Genomic DNA, 19889 nt, shown 5'->3' with positions numbered 1-19889 from the left:
CACATTCCAGGGTTTTTCTTTATTTTTACTATACTACTACATTGTAGAATAATAGCGAAGATATCACAACTATGAAACAACACACATGGAATCAGTTCAGAACAAATTCTTATTTTCAAGGACAGCCTACACCTTCCTCCCCGTCGAGGAACTGAAACCCGGTCTCACACGTGCCTGCATTCTCTAGTACAGCCACTATTGAAGGCTATCAAATTCTTCTCAAAAATGCCCTCTGGTGGTCAAACCAGTGGTTCACACTTACAGTAAATACGTGCCATATATTTCTGCTGCACCATGCAAGCTGAGCCGCAGTACGCTGCATCTTTTACAGGACAAACCACTGTAAGAATGTCATTTTAGAAGGCTGTTTTTCTCGAAGCAATTTGAGTGATGTATCACATTGTGAAATGAAAAAAATATCGTTCTTAATTAGGGATGCACAGTATATCGGTGAACATATTGGAATCGGACCGGTATCTGTCTAGTTTAACGGCGATGTGCAAAACCGATGTCAAAGCTGCCATGCCTATATAACGTGGGATAATATCAATCCCTCTACCTCCACACACACCACACCACAACACCACAACAGACACACACACCTAACGACTCCATATAAAATGTGGCGCTACACGTGCAACACAGCATCCCTAACCTCGCCCACAATGTCTGCTGTGTGGATCAGGCAGTCAACAAGTCCAGCAGTCATTTGAAAGAGTAACAACATTTCAGAGAGACAACTCAAAGGTGAAATCCATTAAAGCCAAGATAATGGAATTCATTTCCCTTGATAATCAACCGTTCTCTGTCGCGGGTGATGTTGGCTTTCGCCGACTGGTCGAGCACCGGTACACACTACCAAGTGGTCTATTTTTCAGATGTTGCCTTACCACACATTAATAGCGTCACTGCTATTCGCTTCATGACATACTATGGAATGGTGTTTGCGTGTCAACAAAGATACACGTCAAATAACACTATTTGTGTGTGTGTAACCTTTATTTAACAAGTGAGTTAATTAAGAACAAATCTTTACAATGACGGCCTGCCCCGGACGACACTGGGACAATTGTGGGCTGACCTATGGGACTCCCAATCACGGCCGGATGTGATTCAGATGCAGTGCCTTAGACTGCTCGGGAGCCCTAATATTTTTCCCACAACACCACTTTCAATAAATTTGTTTAGTAGAACCTCATGCCAAATTGAGTCACACATTTTTTTTTAAATCAACAAAGCATGAGGAGACTGCCTTTGTTTGTTTGTTTGTCAATTAGGGTGTGCAGGGTGAATACGTGGTCTGTCGTAAGGTAATCTGGTCGGTACATTGTTTTCACTGAGGAAATGAACTAGTCTGCTGTTAATGACAATGCAGAGACTTTTCCAAAAGTTGCTTTGGACACATATCCCACGGTAGTTAATGGGGTCAAATTTGTCACCACATCTGTGGATTCGGGTGATCTGTCCTTGGTTTCAAGATGCCAGAGCTGATAAAGAGCCAATTAGAATTAGTGGTCTTTATATATTTTTATTTCATCATCAGCACATGCTTTAAAAAAAAAATCTAAATCAAATCTAATTTTTATTTGTTTTGTTTGTTCTTTGTTATAGAGCCAAAAAGAAGTGGTTTACCCACGTTTTCGATGGATAACTCTCTCTTCCTCCCTCCAGCACTCCCTATGTCCTGCTTCTCCTCTCCAATGGCATTCTCTCCATCCGCTGGGATCTCCAAGGCTAACTCCCTATTGGATCTGTCCTCTAGCAGGTAACAACAAGCTAACTCCCTATTGGATCTGTCCTCTAGCAGGTAACAACAAGCTAAGTCCCTATTGGATCTGTCCTCTAGCAGGTAACAACAAGCTAACTCCCTATTGGATCTGTCCTCTAGCAGGTAACAACAAGCTAAGTCCCTATTGGATCTGTCCTCTAGCAGGTAACAACAAGCTAAGTCCCTATTGGATCTGTCCTCTAGCAGGTAACAACAAGCTAACTCCCTATTGGATCTGTCCTCTAGCAGGTAACAACAAGCTAAGTCCCTATTGGATCTGTCCTCTAGCAGGTAACAGCAAGCTAACTCCCTATTGGATCTGTCCTCTAGCAGGTAACAACAAGCTAAGTCCCTATTGGATCTGTCCTCTAGCAGGTAACAACAAGCTAAGTCCCTATTGGATCTGTCCTCTAGCAGGTAACAACAAGCTAACTCCCTATTGGATCTGTCCTCTAGCAGGTAACAACAAGCTAACTCCCTATTGGATCTGTCCTCTAGCAGGTAACAACAAGCTAAGTCCCTATTGGATCTGTCCTCTAGCAGGTAACAACAAGCTAAGTCCCTATTGGATCTGTCCTCTAGCAGGTAACAACAAGCTAAGTCCCTATTGGATCTGTCCTCTAGCAGGTAACAACAAGCTAAGTCCCTATTGGATCTGTCCTCTAGCAGGTAACAACAAGCTAAGTCCCTATTGGATCTGTCCTCTAGCAGGTAACAACAAGCTAAGTCCCTATTGGATCTGTCCTCTAGCAGGTAACAACAAGCTAAGTCCCTATTGGATCTGTCCTCTAGCAGGTAACAACAAGCTAACTCCCTATTGGATCTGTCCTCTAGCAGGTAACAACAAGCTAAGTCCCTATTGGATCTGTCCTCTAGCAGGTAACAACAAGCTAAGTCCCTATTGGATCTGTCCTCTAGCAGGTAACAACAAGCTAACTCCCTATTGGATCTGTCCTCTAGCAGGTAACAACAAGCTAAGTCCCTATTGGATCTGTCCTCTAGCAGGAAGTGAAAGTGTGTACAAATCAGTAGACAGTTTGACTCAACCCACCTGTGCTTTGTCAGTATTACCAACAGAGGTGTGTGTGTGTGTGTGTGTGTGTGTGTGTGTGTGTGTGTGTGTGTGTGTGTGTGTGTGTGTGTGTGTGTGTGTGTGTGTGTGTGTGTGTGTGTGTGTGTGTGTACACACAAATATGCGCACACGCACCAGGGTTAGCACTGGCGGTAAAAAAATTGAAAAGCTCAAAAAACATTTGTCCACACAACACACACCAAAACACACACCACAACACACAACACACCACAACACACACTACGACACACACACACACCACAACACAACACACACACACCACAACACAACACAACACACAACACAACACAACACAACACAACACACACAACACAACACACACACCACAACACACACACACACCACAACACACACACACACACACACCACAACACACACACCACAACACACACACACCACAACACACACACACACACACACCACACCACAACACACACACACCACAACACACCACAACACACACACACACCACAACAACACACACACCACAACACACCACAACACAACACAACACACACCACAACACACCAACACAGGGATGTTCTCTGTTTAGTGAGTCCTCCAGATCAGAGGCAGTAGGGATGACCAGGGATGTTCTCTGTTTAGTGAGTCCTCCAGATCAGAGGCAGTAGGGATGACCAGGGATGTTCTCTGTTTAGTGAGTCCTCCAGATCAGAGGCAGTAGGGATGACCAGGGATGTTCTCTGTTTAGTGAGTCCTCCAGATCAGAGGCAGTAGGGATGACCAGGGATGTTCTCTGTTTAGTGAGTCCTCCAGATCAGAGGCAGTAGGGATGACCAGGGATGTTCTCTGTTTAGTGAGTCCTCCAGATCAGAGGCAGTAGGGATGACCAGGGATGTTCTCTGTTTAGTGAGTCCTCCAGATCAGAGGCAGTAGGGATGACCAGGGATGTTCTCTGTTTAGTGAGTCCTCCAGATCAGAGGCAGTAGGGATGACCAGGGATGTTCTCTGTTTAGTGAGTCCTCCAGATCAGAGGCAGTAGGGATGACCAGGGATGTTCTCTGTTTAGTGAGTCCTCCAGATCAGAGGCAGTAGGGATGACCAGGGATGTTCTCTTGATAAGAGAATTGGACCATATTCTCCTTTTAAGCATTCCAAATGTAATGAGTACTTTTAGGTGTCAGGGAAAGGGTATGAAGTAAAAAGTACATTGTTTTATATGTACAGATACCCCCCCAAAAATGACCTAAGTAATATAATATAGTAGTACTTTAAAGTATTTAAACTTTACACCACTAGCAACTGGTTGAAGTTTCTCACAGAAACAATAAAGCTGGAACAATAAAGCTATTCTGCCTCTCTTCTCCCTCTCTTCTGTCTCTCTCTGCCTCTATTCTTCCTCTCTGCCTCTATTCTGCCTCTCTGTCTCTATTCTGTCTCTCTCTGCCTCTATTCTGCCTCTCTGCCTCTCTTCTGCCTCTCTTCTGCCTCTCTCTGCCTCTATTCTGCCTCTCTGTCTCTCTTCTGTCTCTCTCTGACTCTATTCTTCCTCTCTGCCTCTCTTCTGCCTCTCTTCTGCCTCTCTATGTCTCTATTCTGCCTCTCTTCTGCCTCTTCTGTCTCTATTCTGCCTCTCTCTGCCTCTCTATGTCTCTATTCTGCCTCTCTCTGCCTCTCTATGTCTCTATTCTGCCTCTCTCTGCCTCTCTTCTGCCTCTCTCTGCCTCTCTTCTGCCTCTCTCTCCCTCTCTCTGCCTCTCTTCTGCCTCTCTGCGTCTCTTATCTGCCTCTCTTCTGCCTCTCTCTGCCTCTCTGCGTCTCTTATCTGCCTCTCTTCTGCCTCTCTCTGCCTCTCTCTGCCTCTCTCTGCCTCTCTCTGCCTCTCTTCTGCCTCTCTGCCTCTGTTCTGCCAGACTGGGCTCTGCTTTTTTCTGAAATCAATGTGAAATCAAATCTATCTCTCTTTTTATCTCTCTCTCTCCCTCTCTTGCTCTCTTTCTCCTACTCCCCTCTCCAGTTCTAACTCCTCCTCCACCACCTCCCTGGCCAGTAACTCTCCCAAGACGTGCTCTTGTGATTGGTCCGTTCCCCAGTCCACCAGGCTGAAGTACAGACAACAGTTTAACAGTCTGGACAAGCTGATGAGTGGATATCTCTCTGGTGAGTTACAACTACCTGTCTCGTCTCCCTTCCCTCTCGCTCTTCTCTCGCTGTTCTCTCTCGCTCTTCTCTCGCTGTTCTCTCTCGCTCTTCTCTCGCTGTTCTCTCTCGCTCTTCTCTCGCTCTTCTCTCGCTCTTCTCTCTCGCTATTTTTTTTCTTGCTCTCTTTTCTCTCTACTCTCGTTTCTCTCTTTTCTCTTCTTTCTCTTCTCTCTCGTTTCTCTCTTCTCTTCTTTCTCTTCTCTCTCGTTTCTCTCTTCTCTTCTTTCTTGTTTCTCTCTTCTCTCTCATCTCTCTCTCTTTTTTCTTCACTCTCTACTCTCGTTTCTCTCTCCTCTCTTTCTCTTCTCTCGTTCTTCTCTCTTCTCTCTCTTCTCTCCCTCTCTCATCTCTTTCTCTTCTCTCTCCAAGCTGATGAGTGGTTACAACTAATGTTCCTGACCCCTCGTCCACTAACCGTACCTGATGTAACTTGTTTATTAACTTGTCTTCTAAGAGATGCTGAATCTCTAGTTGATGGTTGGAGAACGAGCTTCCTTCTCTTTGCACTTACAGAACTTACAGAACTTACAGAACTCACAGAACTTACAGAACTTACAGAACCCAGAATGTTGTCCCACTCCTCTTCAATGGCTGTGAGAAGTTGCTGGATAATGGCAGGAACTGGAACATGCTGTCGTACATGTCGATCCAGAGCATCCCGAACATGCTCAATGGGTGACATGTCTGGTGATTATGCAGGCCATTTTCAGCTTCCAGGAATTGTGTACAGATCCTTGCGACATGGGGGCATGCATTATCATGCTGAAACATGAGGTGATGGTGGGGGATGGATCTCGATAAAATGCAATTGTGTTCGTTGTCTTATTCCTGCCCCAACGCCACCTACGTTGACATCAGCAAACTGCTTATACAACAGGCCACAATCAACAGATCATCTCTTTGCGAAGGATAGCGCTGTCACTGTTTTTCTTTTCCTTTTAATAAAAGGTATCTGTAACCTTCGGAAAATATTGAGACCCCTTGACTTTTCCCACATTTTGTTACATTACAGCCTTATTCTAAAATGGGTTAAATAAAAACAGAAATACCTTATTTACAGTATACAGGCCCTTTGCCATGACACTTGAAATTGAGCTCAGGTGTTTCCTGTTTCCATTGATTGTCCTTGAGATGTTTCTGCAACTTGATTGGAGTCCACCTGCGGTAAATTCAACTGATTGGACATGATTTGGAAAAGAACACATCTGTCTATATAAGGTCCCATGTCATGAGGTCAAAGGGATTGTCCGTAGAGCTCAGAGACAGGATTTTGACAGGATTGTGTCGAGGCACAGATCTGGGGAAGGGTACCAAAACATTTCTGCAGCATTGAAGGTCCCCAAGAACACAGTGGCCTCCATCATTCTTAAGAAGTTTGTAACCACCAAGACTCTTCCTAGAGCTGGTCGCCCGGACAAACTGACCAATCAGGGTAGAAAGGCTTTGGTCAGGGAGGTGGCCAAGAACCCGATGGTCAGTCTGACAGAGCTCCAGAGTTCCTATTTAGAGATGGGAGAACCTTACAGAAGGACAACCATCTCTGCAGCACTCCACCAATCAGGCCTTTATGGTAGAGTTGCCAGACGGAAGCCACTCCTCAGTAAAAGGCACATGACAGCCCGCTTGGAGTTTACAAAAAGGCACCTGAAGACTCTCAGACCATGAGAAACAAGATTCTCTGGTCTGATGAAACCAAGATTGAACTCTTTATTCTGAATGACAAGCATCACGTCTGGAGGAAACCTGGCTCCATCCCTACGGTGAAGCATGGTGGTGGCAGCAACATGCTGTGGGGATGTGTTTCAGCGGCAGGGACTGGGAGACTAGTCAGGATCGAGGGAAAGATGGACAGAGCAATGTACAGAGAGATCCTTGATGAAAACCTCAGACTGGGGCAAAAGTTCACCTTCCAACAGGACAACCTAAGCACACAGCCAAGACAACGCAGGAGTGGCTTCGGGACAAGTCCCTGAATGTCCTTGAGTGGCCCAGCCAGAGCCCAGACTTGAACCCGATCCAACATCTCTGGAGAGACCTGAAAATATCTGTGCAGCGGTGCTCCCCATCCAACCTGACAGAGCTTGAGAGGATCTGCAGAGAAGAATCGGAGAAACTCCCCAAATACAGGTGTGCCAAGCTTGTTGCATCATACCCACGGAGACTCTATTCTGCAATCGCTGCCAAAGGTGCCTCAACAATGTACTGAGTAAAGGGTCTGAATACTTAAGTAAATGTGATATTTCAGTCTTTCATTTTGAATACATTTGTAAAGATTTCTAAAAAACTGTTTTTGCTTTGTCATTATGGGTTATTGTGTGTAGATTGATGAGGAAAATAAACAATGTAATTCATTTTAGAATAAGGCTGTAACAACAAAATGTGGACAAAGTCAAGGGGTCTGAATGCTTTCCGAATATACTGTATGTAATGTTATAGTAGTGTCTGGCGATAGTTGTAGTAGTGGTAGTGACTGGTTATAGTCGTGGTAGTGACTAGTTATAGTAGTGGTAGTGACTAGTTATAGTAGTGGTAGTGACTAGTTATAGTAGTGGTAGTGACTAGTTATAGTAGTGGTAGTGACTAGTTATAGTAGTGGTAGTGACTGGTTATAGTAGTGGTAGTGACTGGTTATAGTAGTGGAAGTGACTAGTTATAGTAGTGGTAGTGACTAGTTATAGTAGTGGTAGTCACTGGTTATAGTAGTGATAGTGACTGGTTATAGTAGTGGTAGTGTCTACAGTAGTAGTGGTAGTGACTGGTTATAGTAGTGGTAGTGTCTGGTTATAGTTATAGTAGTGGTAGTGACTGGTTATAGTTATAGTAGTGGTGGTGACTGGTTATAGTAGTGGTAGTGACTGGTTATAGTAGTGGTAGTGACTGGTTATAGTAGTGGTAGTGACTGGTTATAGTAGTGGAAGTGACTAGTTATAGTAGTGGTAGTGACTAGTTATAGTAGTGGTAGTCACTGGTTATAGTAGTGATAGTGACTGGTTATAGTAGTGGTAGTGTCTACAGTAGTAGTGGTAGTGACTGGTTATAGTAGTGGTAGTGTCTGGTTATAGTTATAGTAGTGGTAGTGACTGGTTATAGTTATAGTAGTGGTGGTGACTGGTTATAGTAGTGGTAGTGACTGGTTATAGTAGTGGTAGTGACTGGTTATAGTAGTGGTAGTGACTGGTTATAGTAGTGGTAGTCACTGGTTATAGTAGTGGTAGTGACTGGTTATAGTAGTGGTAGTGACTGGTTATAGTTATAGTAGTGGTAGTGTCTGGTTATAGTTATAGTAGTGGTAGTGTCTGGTCAGGCTACAATATATTAGTAAAACCTAGGAAAGCACATCATACTGTAGCACTTTCTTTATTTTGATCACGCAGATCTTCCATGTCGTATCTATACTTTACAGTATTACAGTATTACAGTATTTCCTTTATAACACTTTTTAATGACATCACAAAATAACAAACCATATGACATTAGTGTCCATCACTGACCTTTCCACACGTTCCTATGTTAGAAATATTATTTCAGTATTCGCTTTAGAATGTGATAAGTGTGTTGTTGTGGTCGGTAGTTGTGGTCGGTAGTTGTAGTCAGAAGCTATAATCTGTAGTTGTGTTGTTGTGGTCGGTAGTTGTGTAGCCCGTAATTGTGTAGTTGTGGTCTGTAGTTGTGGTCGGTAGTTGTGGTCTGTAGTTGTAGTCAGAAGCTATAATCTGTAGTTGTGTTGTTGTGGTCGGTAGTTGTGTAGCCCGTAATTGTGTAGTTGTGGTCTGTAGTTGTGGTCTGTAGTTGTAGTCAGAAGCTATAATCTGTAGTTGTGTTGTTGTGGTCCGTAGTTGTGGTTGTGTGTTTGGTCGGTAATTGTGGTCAGTGGTTGTGTGCTTCTGGTTCAGTGGTTTTGTTTTCAGTAATTATGTGTTTGTGGTCAGTACTTTTGGTCAGTGACCTTGTTTCTGGTTCAGGTCAGGTCTATAGGTAGTATCTTAGTTTGTAATACGTTGATGTGTTGTGTTTCTCAGGCCCTCAGGTGAGGAATGCCCTGACTGCCTCCAACCTGACCCAGACACAGCTAGCTACCATCTGGTGAGTTTGTGAGTGGCTGTCTGTCTCTGTGTGTGTTCGTCTTTCTGAATGTGTGTGTAATTTATTGGTGTGGGTGCAGGACCCTGGCTGACGTGGATAAGGACGGTCAGCTGAGAGCTGAGGAGTTTATTCTGGCCATGCACCTGGTAGACATGGTTACGACAGGATGTCCGCTACCCCTCACCCTGCCCTCAGACCTGGTACCTCCCTGTCTTAGGTAACACACACACACACACACACACACACACACACACACACACACACACACACACACACACACACACACACACACACACACACACACACACACACACACACACACACACACACACACACACACACACACACACACCCTTCCCTCAGACCTGGTACCCCCCTGTCTTAGGTAACACACACACACACACACACCCTTCCCTCAGACCTGGTACCCCCCTGTCTTAGGTAACACACACACACACACACCCTTCCCTCAGACCTGGCACCCCCCTGTCCTAGGTAACACACACACACACACCCTTCCCTCAGACCTGGTACCCCCCTGTCTTAGGTAACACACACAGAGACGTGCTCACACTATCTCTCTGATTGGAGTTTTGAATGAAGTCTTTCAGCGTTGTTTCAGGTTTATTTTTTCTCTGTCTCCTGTAGAGATAGCAGGCCAGTAGAGATGTTGAATGGAACTGGGCCCTACCTCTCCACTGGCCTGATAGACGGGACAGCAGAGCTTGAACCTGCACACAAGAACACGAACAACGGTACATAACCTTATCCATAACCATAACATAACCATAACATAACCCTAACATAACCCTAACATAACCATAACATAACCATAACATAACCTTATCCATAACCCTAACATAACCCTAACATAACCATAACATAACCATAACATAACCATAACATAACCCTAACATAACCATAACATAACCCTAACATAACCATAACATAACCCTAACATAACCCTAACATAACCATAACATAACCATAACATAACCCTAACATAACCCTAACATAACCCTAACATAACCCTAACATAACCATAACATAACCATAACATAACCATAACATAACCCTTACATAACCATAACATAACCATAACATAACCCTTACATAACCATAACATAACCCTAACATAACCATAACATAACCCTAACATAATCATAACCCTAACACTAATCCTAACATAACCATAACATAACCATAACATAACCCTAACATAACCCTAACATAACCATAACATAACCATAACATAACCATAACATAACCCTAACATAACCCTAACATAACCCTAACATGACCATAACATAACCCTAACATAACCATAACATAACCATAACATAATCATAACCCTAACATAACCATAACATGACCATAACATAACCCTAACATAACCATAACATAACCCTAACATAATCATAACCCTAACACTAATCCTAACATAACCATAACATAACATAACCCTAACATAACCATAACATAACCATAACATAACCCTAACATAACCATAACATAACCATAACATAACCCTAACATAACCCTAACATAACCCTTACATAACCATAACATAACCCTAACATAACCCTAACATAACCCTAACATAACCCTAACATAACCCTAACATAACCATAACATAACCCTAACATAACCATAACATAACCATAACATAACCCTAACATAACCCTAACATAACCATAACATAACCCGTACATAACCATAACATAACCCTAACATAACCATAACATAACCCTAACATAACCCTAACATAACCATAACATAACCCTAACATAACCATAACCCTAACATAACCATAACCCTAACATAGCCCTAACCCTACATAACCCTAACATAACCATAACACTAATCCTAACATAACCATAACATAACATAACCCTAACATAACCATAACATAACCATAACACTAATCCTAACATAACCATAACATAACCCTAACATAACCATAACTCTAACATAACCATAACCCTAACATAGCCCTAACCCTACATAACCCTAACATAACCATAACACTAATCCTAACATAACCATAACATAACCCTAACATAACCATAACTCTAACATAACCATAACCCTAACATAGCCCTAACCCTACATAACCCTAACATAACCATAACACTAATCCTAACATAACCATAACATAACCCTAACATAACCATAACTCTAACATAACCATAACTCTAACATAACCATAGGGGGTTATAGGTCGACAACTGTCTCTCTTACCCCTTCAATGATGCTGACTTTATGTACTCTCTCCTTCTGTCTCCCCCTTCTCTCCTCTCTCTCCTCTCCTCTCCCATCCCTCCTACCATCCCTCCTCTCCCATCCCCCTCCTCTCCCCTCCCATCCCCCTCTCCTCTCCCATCCTTCCTCCTCTCCCCTCCCTCCTCCTCCCCCTCTCACCTCCTTCTTACTCTCCCCCCTCTCCTCTCCCCTCCCTCCTACTCTCCTCTCCCCTCTCACCTCCTCTCCCTTCCCTCCTACTCTCCTCTCCCTCCTACTCTCCTCTCCCATCTCTCCTCTCCCATCCCACCTCCTTCCAACTCTCCCCTCCCATCCCTCATACTCTCCTCTCCTCTCCCCTCCCTCCTCCTCTCCCCTCTATCCTTCTCTCACCCTCTCCCGTCCTTCCTACTCTCCTCTCCCCTCCCGTCCCTCCACCTCCCTCCCTCCCCTCCTCCCTCCTCCCCTCCTCCCCTCCCTCCCTCCCTCCCTCCCTCCCTCCCTCCCTCCCTCCCTCCCTCCCCCCTCCCTCCCTCCCTCCCTCTCCCCTCTCCTCTGCCCTCCCTCCTCCTCCCCTCTCCTCTCCCCTCCCTCCTCCCCTCTTCTCCCTCCTCCTCCCCTCTCCTCTCCCTCCCCTCCCCTCTCCTCTCCCCTCCCTCCTCCTCCCCTCTCCTTTCCCATTCCCCCTCTCCTCTCCCTCCCTCCTCCACCCCTCTCCCCTCCTCTCCTCTCCCCTCCCTCCTCCTCCTCCTCTCCCTCTCCCCTCCCTCCCCATCCCCTCTCCTCTCCCATCCCTCCTCCTCTCTCATCCCTCCTCCTCTCCTCTCCCCTCCCCTCCCTCCTTCTCTCCTCTCACCTCCCTCATACTCTCCTCTCTCCTCCCTCCTCCTCCTGTAGTATCGTATGAAGACCGTCTGAAGGAAAACTTTGCGCGAGGCAGCGCTGAGCTGGAGAAGCGTCGTCTGGCTCTAGAAGATAAACATAGGAGGGAGGAGGAGATGAGAGAGAGGGAGGCCACTGAGGTGCAGGGGATGAGAGAGGTGTGGAAGGAGGAGCAGGAGAACAAGAGACAACAAGAAGAGGAGAGACGGAGAGAGAGAAAGGAGGTGGGACCAGTGTTCATTTTGTCAACAAAAATAGACTCAAATATTTGTGAAACATATTTGTCAAACACCACATTTCAGTGGCAATTGACAAGACTATAACTGACTGAATAGACCCAGAAAAAAACTATAACTAAACCAAAATAATGTTTCATTTCAGTTGACTGAAACGAGACGAAATGATCTCTGACTAAAATCTGCCCACTAAGTGGACTGGACAAGAGTGGAGTAGAGAGAATGCACGTTTTTCCATTGATAAACACAATTAATATTAGCATCACAGATGCACAGTGCAAATCTGTTAAGCAGTTAGCAAAGACACGTCACAGCCGGCACGCACAGCCTTCATCAGCTGGTGAGCTACGGGGAGTTAGCGATGAGTGTGGGCAGAACAGCTCCTAATTATACTCTCTTGCTTCCCCGTAGCTAACCAGTCAACACCAAGCTTTCAAAGTTAGCTACCTGGTTAAGAAACACAAGTTGCTTTATGAAATGTAAAAACAATAACAGCATTGAGAAAAACAACAGTCCAGGTATGTGTTTCTCTCCGTTGAGTCTAGAAAATTAGGCCGTCTTTCAATTTGTAGTCTCACTCAACCCTCCCACTTAGCCTACTGCGTTTCTTAGCCAGGTTCTATAGCCAACAATTCCTCCCATTTCCCTCGGAGAGATCTGCTTGACAAATTACAGTTTGAAAGATATGACCCATAATAGGGGCTCAACATATTTTCCTTTCTATGGTTCGTTGGCAGGCGGGGCTACACCTTGACTGGGTGATAGTCATTATCTGGAGGTTTAGTTTCTCCACTACATCACTGGGTGATACAGTCATTATCTGGAGGTTTAGTGGCTCCACTTCATCACTGGGTGATATGGTCAATATCTGGAGGTTTAGTGACCACTACATCACTGGGTGATACAGTCATTATCTGGAGGTTTAGTGACCACTTCATCACTGGGTGATTCAGTTATTATCTGGAGGTTTAGTGACTCCACTACATCACTGGGTGATACAGTCATTATCTGGAGGTTTAGTCACTCCACTAAATCACTGGGTGATACAGTCATTATCTGGAGGTTTAGTGGCTCCACTACATCACTGGGTGATACAGTCATTATCTGGAGGTTTAGTGACTCCACTACATCACTGGGTGATACAGTCATTATCTGGAGGTTTAGTGACCACTACATCACTGGGTGAAACAGTCATTATCTGGAGGTTTAGTGACCACTACATCACTGGGTGATAAAGTCATTATCTGGAGGTTTAGTGACCACTACATCACTGGGTGATACAGTCATTATCTGGAGGTTTAGTGACCACTACATCACTGGGTGATACAGTCATTATCTGGAGGTTTAGTGACCACTTCATCACTGGGTGATTCAGTTATTATCTGGAGGTTTAGTGACTCCACTACATCACTGGGTGATACAGTCATTATCTGGAGGTTTAGTCACTCCACTAAATCACTGGGTGATACAGTCATTATCTGGAGGTTTAGTGGCTCCACTACATCACTGGGTGATACAGTCATTATCTGGAGGTTTAGTGACTCCACTACATCACTGGGTGATACAGTCATTATCTGGAGGTTTAGTGACCACTACATCACTGGGTGATACAGTCATTATCTGGAGGTTTAGTGACCACTACATCACTGGGTGATACAGTCATTATCTGGAGGTTTAGTGGCTCCACTACATCACTGGGTGATACAGTCATTATCTGGAGGTTTAGTGACCACTATATCACTGGGTGATACAGTCATTATCTGGAGGTTTAGTGACCACTACATCACTGGGTGATACAGTCATTATCTGGAGGTTTAGTGACCACTACATCACTGGGTGATACAGTCATTATCTGGAGGTTTAGTGACCACTACATCACTGGGTGATACAGTCATTATCTGGAGGTTTAGTGACCACTACATCACTGGGTGATACAGTCATTATCTGGAGGTTTAGTGGCTCCACTACATCACTGGGTGATACAGTCATTATCTGGAGGTTTAGTGACCACTACATCACTGGGTGATACAGTCATTATCTGGAGGTTTAGTGACCACTACATCACTGGGTGATACAGTCATTATCTGGAGGTTTAGTGACCACTTCATCACTGGGTGATACAGTCATTATCTGGAGGTTTAGTGACCACTACATCACTGGGTGATACAGTCATTATCTGGAGGTTTAGTGACCACTACATCACTGGGTGATACAGTCATTATCTGGAGGTTTAGTGACCACTACATCACTGGGTGATACAGTCATTATCTGGAGGTTTAGTGACCACTACATCACTGGGTGATACAGTCATTATCTGGATGTTTAGTGACCACTACATCACTGGGTGATATAGTCATTATCTGGAGGTTTAGTGGCTCCACTACATCACTGGGTGATACAGTCATTACCTGGAGGTTTAGTGACCACTACATCACTGGGTGATACAGTCATTATCTGGAGGTTTAGTGACCACTACATCACTGGGTGATACAGTCATTATCTGGAGGTTTAGTGACCACTTCATCACTGGGTGATACAGTCATTATCTGGAGGTTTAGTGACCACTACATCACTGGGTGATACAGTCATTATCTGGAGGTTTAGTGACTCCACTACATCACTGGGTGATACAGTCATTATCTGGAGGTTTAGTGACCACTACATCACTGGGTGAAACAGTCATTATCTGGAGGTTTAGTGACTCCACTTCATCACTGGGTGATACAGTCATTATCTGGAGGTTTAGTGACCACTACATCACTGGGTGATACAGTCATTATCTGGAGGTTTAGTGACCACTACATCACTGGGTGATACAGTCATTATCTGGAGGTTTAGTGGCTCCACTACATCACTGGGTGATACAGTCATTATCTGGAGGTTTAGTGACCACTTCATCACTGGGTGATACAGTCATTATCGGGATGTTTAGTGACCACTTCATCACTGGGTGATACAGTCATTATCTGGAGGTTTAGTGACTCCACTACATCACTGGGTGATACAGTCATTATCTGGAGGTTTAGTGACTCCACTACATCACTGGGTGATACAGTCATTATCTGGAGGTTTAGTGACTCCACTACATCACTGGGTGATACAGTCATTATCTGGAGGTTTAGTGGCTCCACTACATCACTGGGTGATACAGTCATTATCTGGAGGTTTAGTGACCACTACATCACTGGGTGATACAGTCATTATCTGGAGGTTTAGTGACCACTACATCACTGGGTGATACAGTCATTATCTGGAGGTTTAGTGACCACTACATCACTGGGTGATACAGTCATTATCTGGAGGTTTAGTGACCACTTCATCACTGGGTGATACAGTCATTATCTGGAGGTTTAGTGACCACTACATCACTGGGTGATACAGTCATTATCTGGAGGTTTAGTGACCACTACATCACTGGGTGATACAGTCATTATCTGGAGGTTTAGTGACCACTACATCACTGGGTGATATAGTCATTATCTGGAGGTTTAGTGACCACTACATCACTGGGTGATACAGTCATTATCTGGAGGTTTAGTGACCACTACATCACTGGGTGATACAGTCATTATCTGGAGGTTTAGTGACCACTACATCACTGGGTGATACAGTCATTATCTGGAGGTTTAGTGGCTCCACTACATCACTGGGTGATACAGTCATTATCTGGAGGTTTAGTGACCACTACATCACTGGGTGATACAGTCATTATCTGGAGGTTTAGTGGCTCCACTACATCACTGGGTGATACAGTCATTACCTGGAGGTTTAGTGACCACTACATCACTGGGTGATACAGTCATTATCTGGAGGTTTAGTGACCACTACATCACTGGGTGATACAGTCATTATCTGGAGGTTTAGTGACCACTTCATCACTGGGTGATACAGTCATTATCTGGAGTTTTAGTGACCACTACATCACTGGGTGATACAGTCATTATCTGGAGGTTTAGTGACTCCACTACATCACTGGGTGATACAGTCATTATCTGGAGGTTTAGTGACCACTACATCACTGGGTGAAACAGTCATTATCTGGAGGTTTTGTGACTCCACTTCATCACTGGGTGATACAGTCATTATCTGGAGCTTTAGTGACCACTACATCACTGGGTGATACAGTCATTATCTGGAGGTTTAGTGACCACTACATCACTGGGTGATACAGTCATTATCTGGAGGTTTAGTGGCTCCACTACATCACTGGGTGATACAGTCATTATCTGGAGGGGTGATACAGTCATTATCTGGAGGTTTAGTGACCACTTCATCACTGGGTGATAGTCATTATCGGGATGTTTAGTGACCACTTCATCACTGGGTGATACAGTCATTATCTGGAGGTTTAGTGACTCCACTACATCACTGGGTGATACAGTCATTATCTGGAGGTTTAGTGACTCCACTACATCACTGGGTGATACAGTCATTATCTGGAGGTTTAGTGACTCCACTACATCACTGGGTGATACAGTCATTATCTGGATGTTTAGTGACTCCACTACATCACTGGGTGATACAGTCATTATCTGGAGGTTTAGTGACTCCACTACATCACTGGGTGATACAGTCATTATCTGGAGGTTTAGTGACTCCAATACATCACTGGGTGATACAGTCATTATCTGGAGGTTTAGTGACTCCACTACATCACTGGGTGATACAGTCATTATCTGGAGGTTTAGTGGCTCCACTACATCACTGGGTGATACAGTCATTATCTGGAGGTTTAGTGACTCCACTACATCACTGGGTGATACAGTCATTATCTGGAGGTTTAGTGACTCCACTACATCACTGGGTGATACAGTCATTATCTGGAGGTTTAGTGACTCCACTACATCACTGGGTGATACAGTCATTATCTGGAGGTTTAGTGGCTCCACTACATCACTGGGTGATACAGTCATTATCTGGAGGTTTAGTGACCACTACATCACTGGGTGATACAGTCATTATCTGGAGGTTTAGTGGCTCCACTACATCACTGGGTGATACAGTCATTATCTGGAGGTTTAGTGACTCCACTACATCACTGGGTGATACAGTCATTATCTGGAGGTTTAGTGGCTCCACTACATCACTGGGTGATACAGTCATTATCTGGAGGTTTAGTGGCTCCACTACATCACTGGGTGATACAGTCATTATCTGGAGGTTTAGTGACCACTACATCACTGGGTGATACAGTCATTATCTGGAGGTTTAGTGACTCCACTACATCACTGGGTGATACAGTCATTATCTGGAGGTTTAGTGGCTCCACTACATCACTGGGTGATACAGTCATTATCTGGAGGTTTAGTGACTCCACTACATCACTGGGTGATACAGTCATTATCTGGAGGTTTAGTGACTCCACTACATCACTGGGTGATACAGTCATTATCTGGAGGTTTAGTGACTCCACTACATCACTGGGTGATACAGTCATTATCTGGAGGTTTAGTGGCTCCACTACATCACTGGGTGAAACAGTCATTATCTTTCTCTTTCTCTCTCACTCTCCCTCTCCTGCTCTCCCTCTCCTGCTCTCCCTCTCCTGCTCTCCCTCTCCTGCTCTCCCTCTCTCACTCTCCCTCTCCTGCTCTCCCTCTCCTGCTCTCCCTCTCCTGCTCTCCCTCTCCTGCTCTCCCTCTCTCACTCTCCCTCTCCTGCTCTCCCTCTCCTGCTCTCCCTCTCTCACTCTCCCTCTCCTGCTCTCCCTCTCCTGCTCTCCCTCTCCTGCTCTCCCTCTCTCACTCTCCCTCTCCTGCTCTCCCTCTCCTGCTCTCCCTCTCTCACTCTCCCTCTCCTGCTCTCCCTCTCCTGCTCTCCCTCTCCTGCTCTCCCTCTCTCACTCTCCCTCTCCTGCTCTCCCTCTCCTGCTCTCCCTCTCCTGCTCTCCCTCTCCTGCTCTCCCTCTCTCACTCTCCCTCTCCTGCTCTCCCTCTCCTGCTCTCCCTCTCCTGCTCTCCCTCTCTCACTCTCCCTCTCCTGCTCTCCCTCTCCTGCTCTCCCTCTCTCACTCTCCCTCTCCTGCTCTCCCTCTCCTGCTCTCCCTCTCCTGCTCTCCCTCTCTCACTCTCCCTCTCCTGCTCTCCCTCTCCTGCTCTCCCTCTCTCACTCTCCCTCTCTCACTCTCCCTCTCCTGCTCTCCCTCTCCTGCTCTCCCTCTCTCACTCTCCCTCTCCTGCTCTCCCTCTCCTGCTCTCCCTCTCCTGCTCTCCCTCTCCTGCTCTCCCTCTCCTGCTCTCTCTCTCTCTGCTTGTGTTTGTAATTTTATTTTGTATGTCATGTGTAATATCTACTCTGAGTATACCAAACATTAAGAACACCCTCGTAATATTTAGTTGCACCCCATTTTTGTTCTCAGAACAGCCTCAATTCATCAGGTCATTCATCAGGTCATCAGGTCATCAGGTCATTCATCAGGTCATCAGGTCATCAGGTCATTCATCAGGTCATCAGGTCATTCATCAGGTCATTCATCAGGTCATAGGCTCCACAAGATGTCGAAAGTGTTCCACAGGGATGCTGGCCTGTTGTGTCTAGTTGGCTGGATGTCCTTTGGGTGGTGGACCATTCTTGATGGACCATTGGCTGGATGTCCTTTGGGTGGTGGACCATTCCATCCTTTGGGTGGTGGACCATTCTTGATGGACCATTCCATCCTTTGGGTGGTGGACCAAACTGTTGAGCGTGAAAAAGCCCTGCAGCGTTGCAGTTCTTGACACACTCAAAACTGTTGTGCCTGTAACCTACTACCATACCCCATTCAAAGGAACTTAAATCTTTAGTCTTACCTATTCACCCTCTGAATGACACACACACACAATCCATGTCTCAATTGTCCTTCTTTAACCCGTCTCCTCCCCTTCATCTACATGTCTCCTCCCCGTCATCTACATGTCTCCTCCCCTTCATCTTTAACCCGTCTCCTCCCCTTCATCTACATGTCTCCTCCCCTTCATCTACACTGATTGAAGTGGATTTAACAAGTGACATCAATAAGGGATCATATCTTTCACCTGGATTCACCTGGTCTGGTTATGTCATGGAGAGAGAAGGTGTTCTTAATGTTTTGTGAACTCATTGTTTGAAGGAAGAATTAGGAATTTACAAGTAACTATTATATATTATTTAATATTTTTTGTCATATTTCTAATATGTTGGTAGCATATGTTGGTTCTGCACATGGAGTTTTGTGATTTGTGTTTACTATAGGCTAATCTGGCAATACACATGTGCTGTGACCAAAATTCAACTTCATTTAGTTTGACTATAATGGCCCACTGTTTTCCTCCATTATGATATACATCCCCTTTAACCAGATACTCCTCCATTATGATATCCATCCCCTTTAACCAGATATTATACACAGTACCAGTCAAAAGTTTGGACAAACCTACTCATTCCAGGGTTTTTCTTAATTTTCTAC

At 44.9% G+C, this 19889-nt stretch overlaps 1 protein-coding gene across 1 annotated transcript in view; it reads left to right on the top strand.

The window, feature by feature from the left end:
• The window catches only part of LOC123991477 (intersectin-2-like), a 137106-nt gene that overhangs the window by 39846 nt on the left and 77371 nt on the right, over window positions 1-19889 (top strand). Inside the window, exons 8-13 of the mRNA XM_046293097.1 lie at window positions 1672-1765; window positions 4840-4982; window positions 9044-9107; window positions 9187-9324; window positions 9756-9862; window positions 12246-12454. Of these exons, the coding sequence (XP_046149053.1) occupies window positions 1672-1765; window positions 4840-4982; window positions 9044-9107; window positions 9187-9324; window positions 9756-9862; window positions 12246-12454 (755 nt within the window). The remainder of the gene's footprint in view (window positions 1-1671; window positions 1766-4839; window positions 4983-9043; window positions 9108-9186; window positions 9325-9755; window positions 9863-12245; window positions 12455-19889) is intronic.

The sequence above is a fragment of the Oncorhynchus gorbuscha genome, linkage group LG12 (genome assembly GCF_021184085.1).
Source record: "Oncorhynchus gorbuscha isolate QuinsamMale2020 ecotype Even-year linkage group LG12, OgorEven_v1.0, whole genome shotgun sequence".
In the NCBI taxonomy this organism is placed as follows: Eukaryota; Metazoa; Chordata; class Actinopteri; order Salmoniformes; family Salmonidae; genus Oncorhynchus; species Oncorhynchus gorbuscha.
Note: the sequence above shows the minus strand (reverse complement) of the source record. Positions and strands in the feature narration are given on the sequence as shown.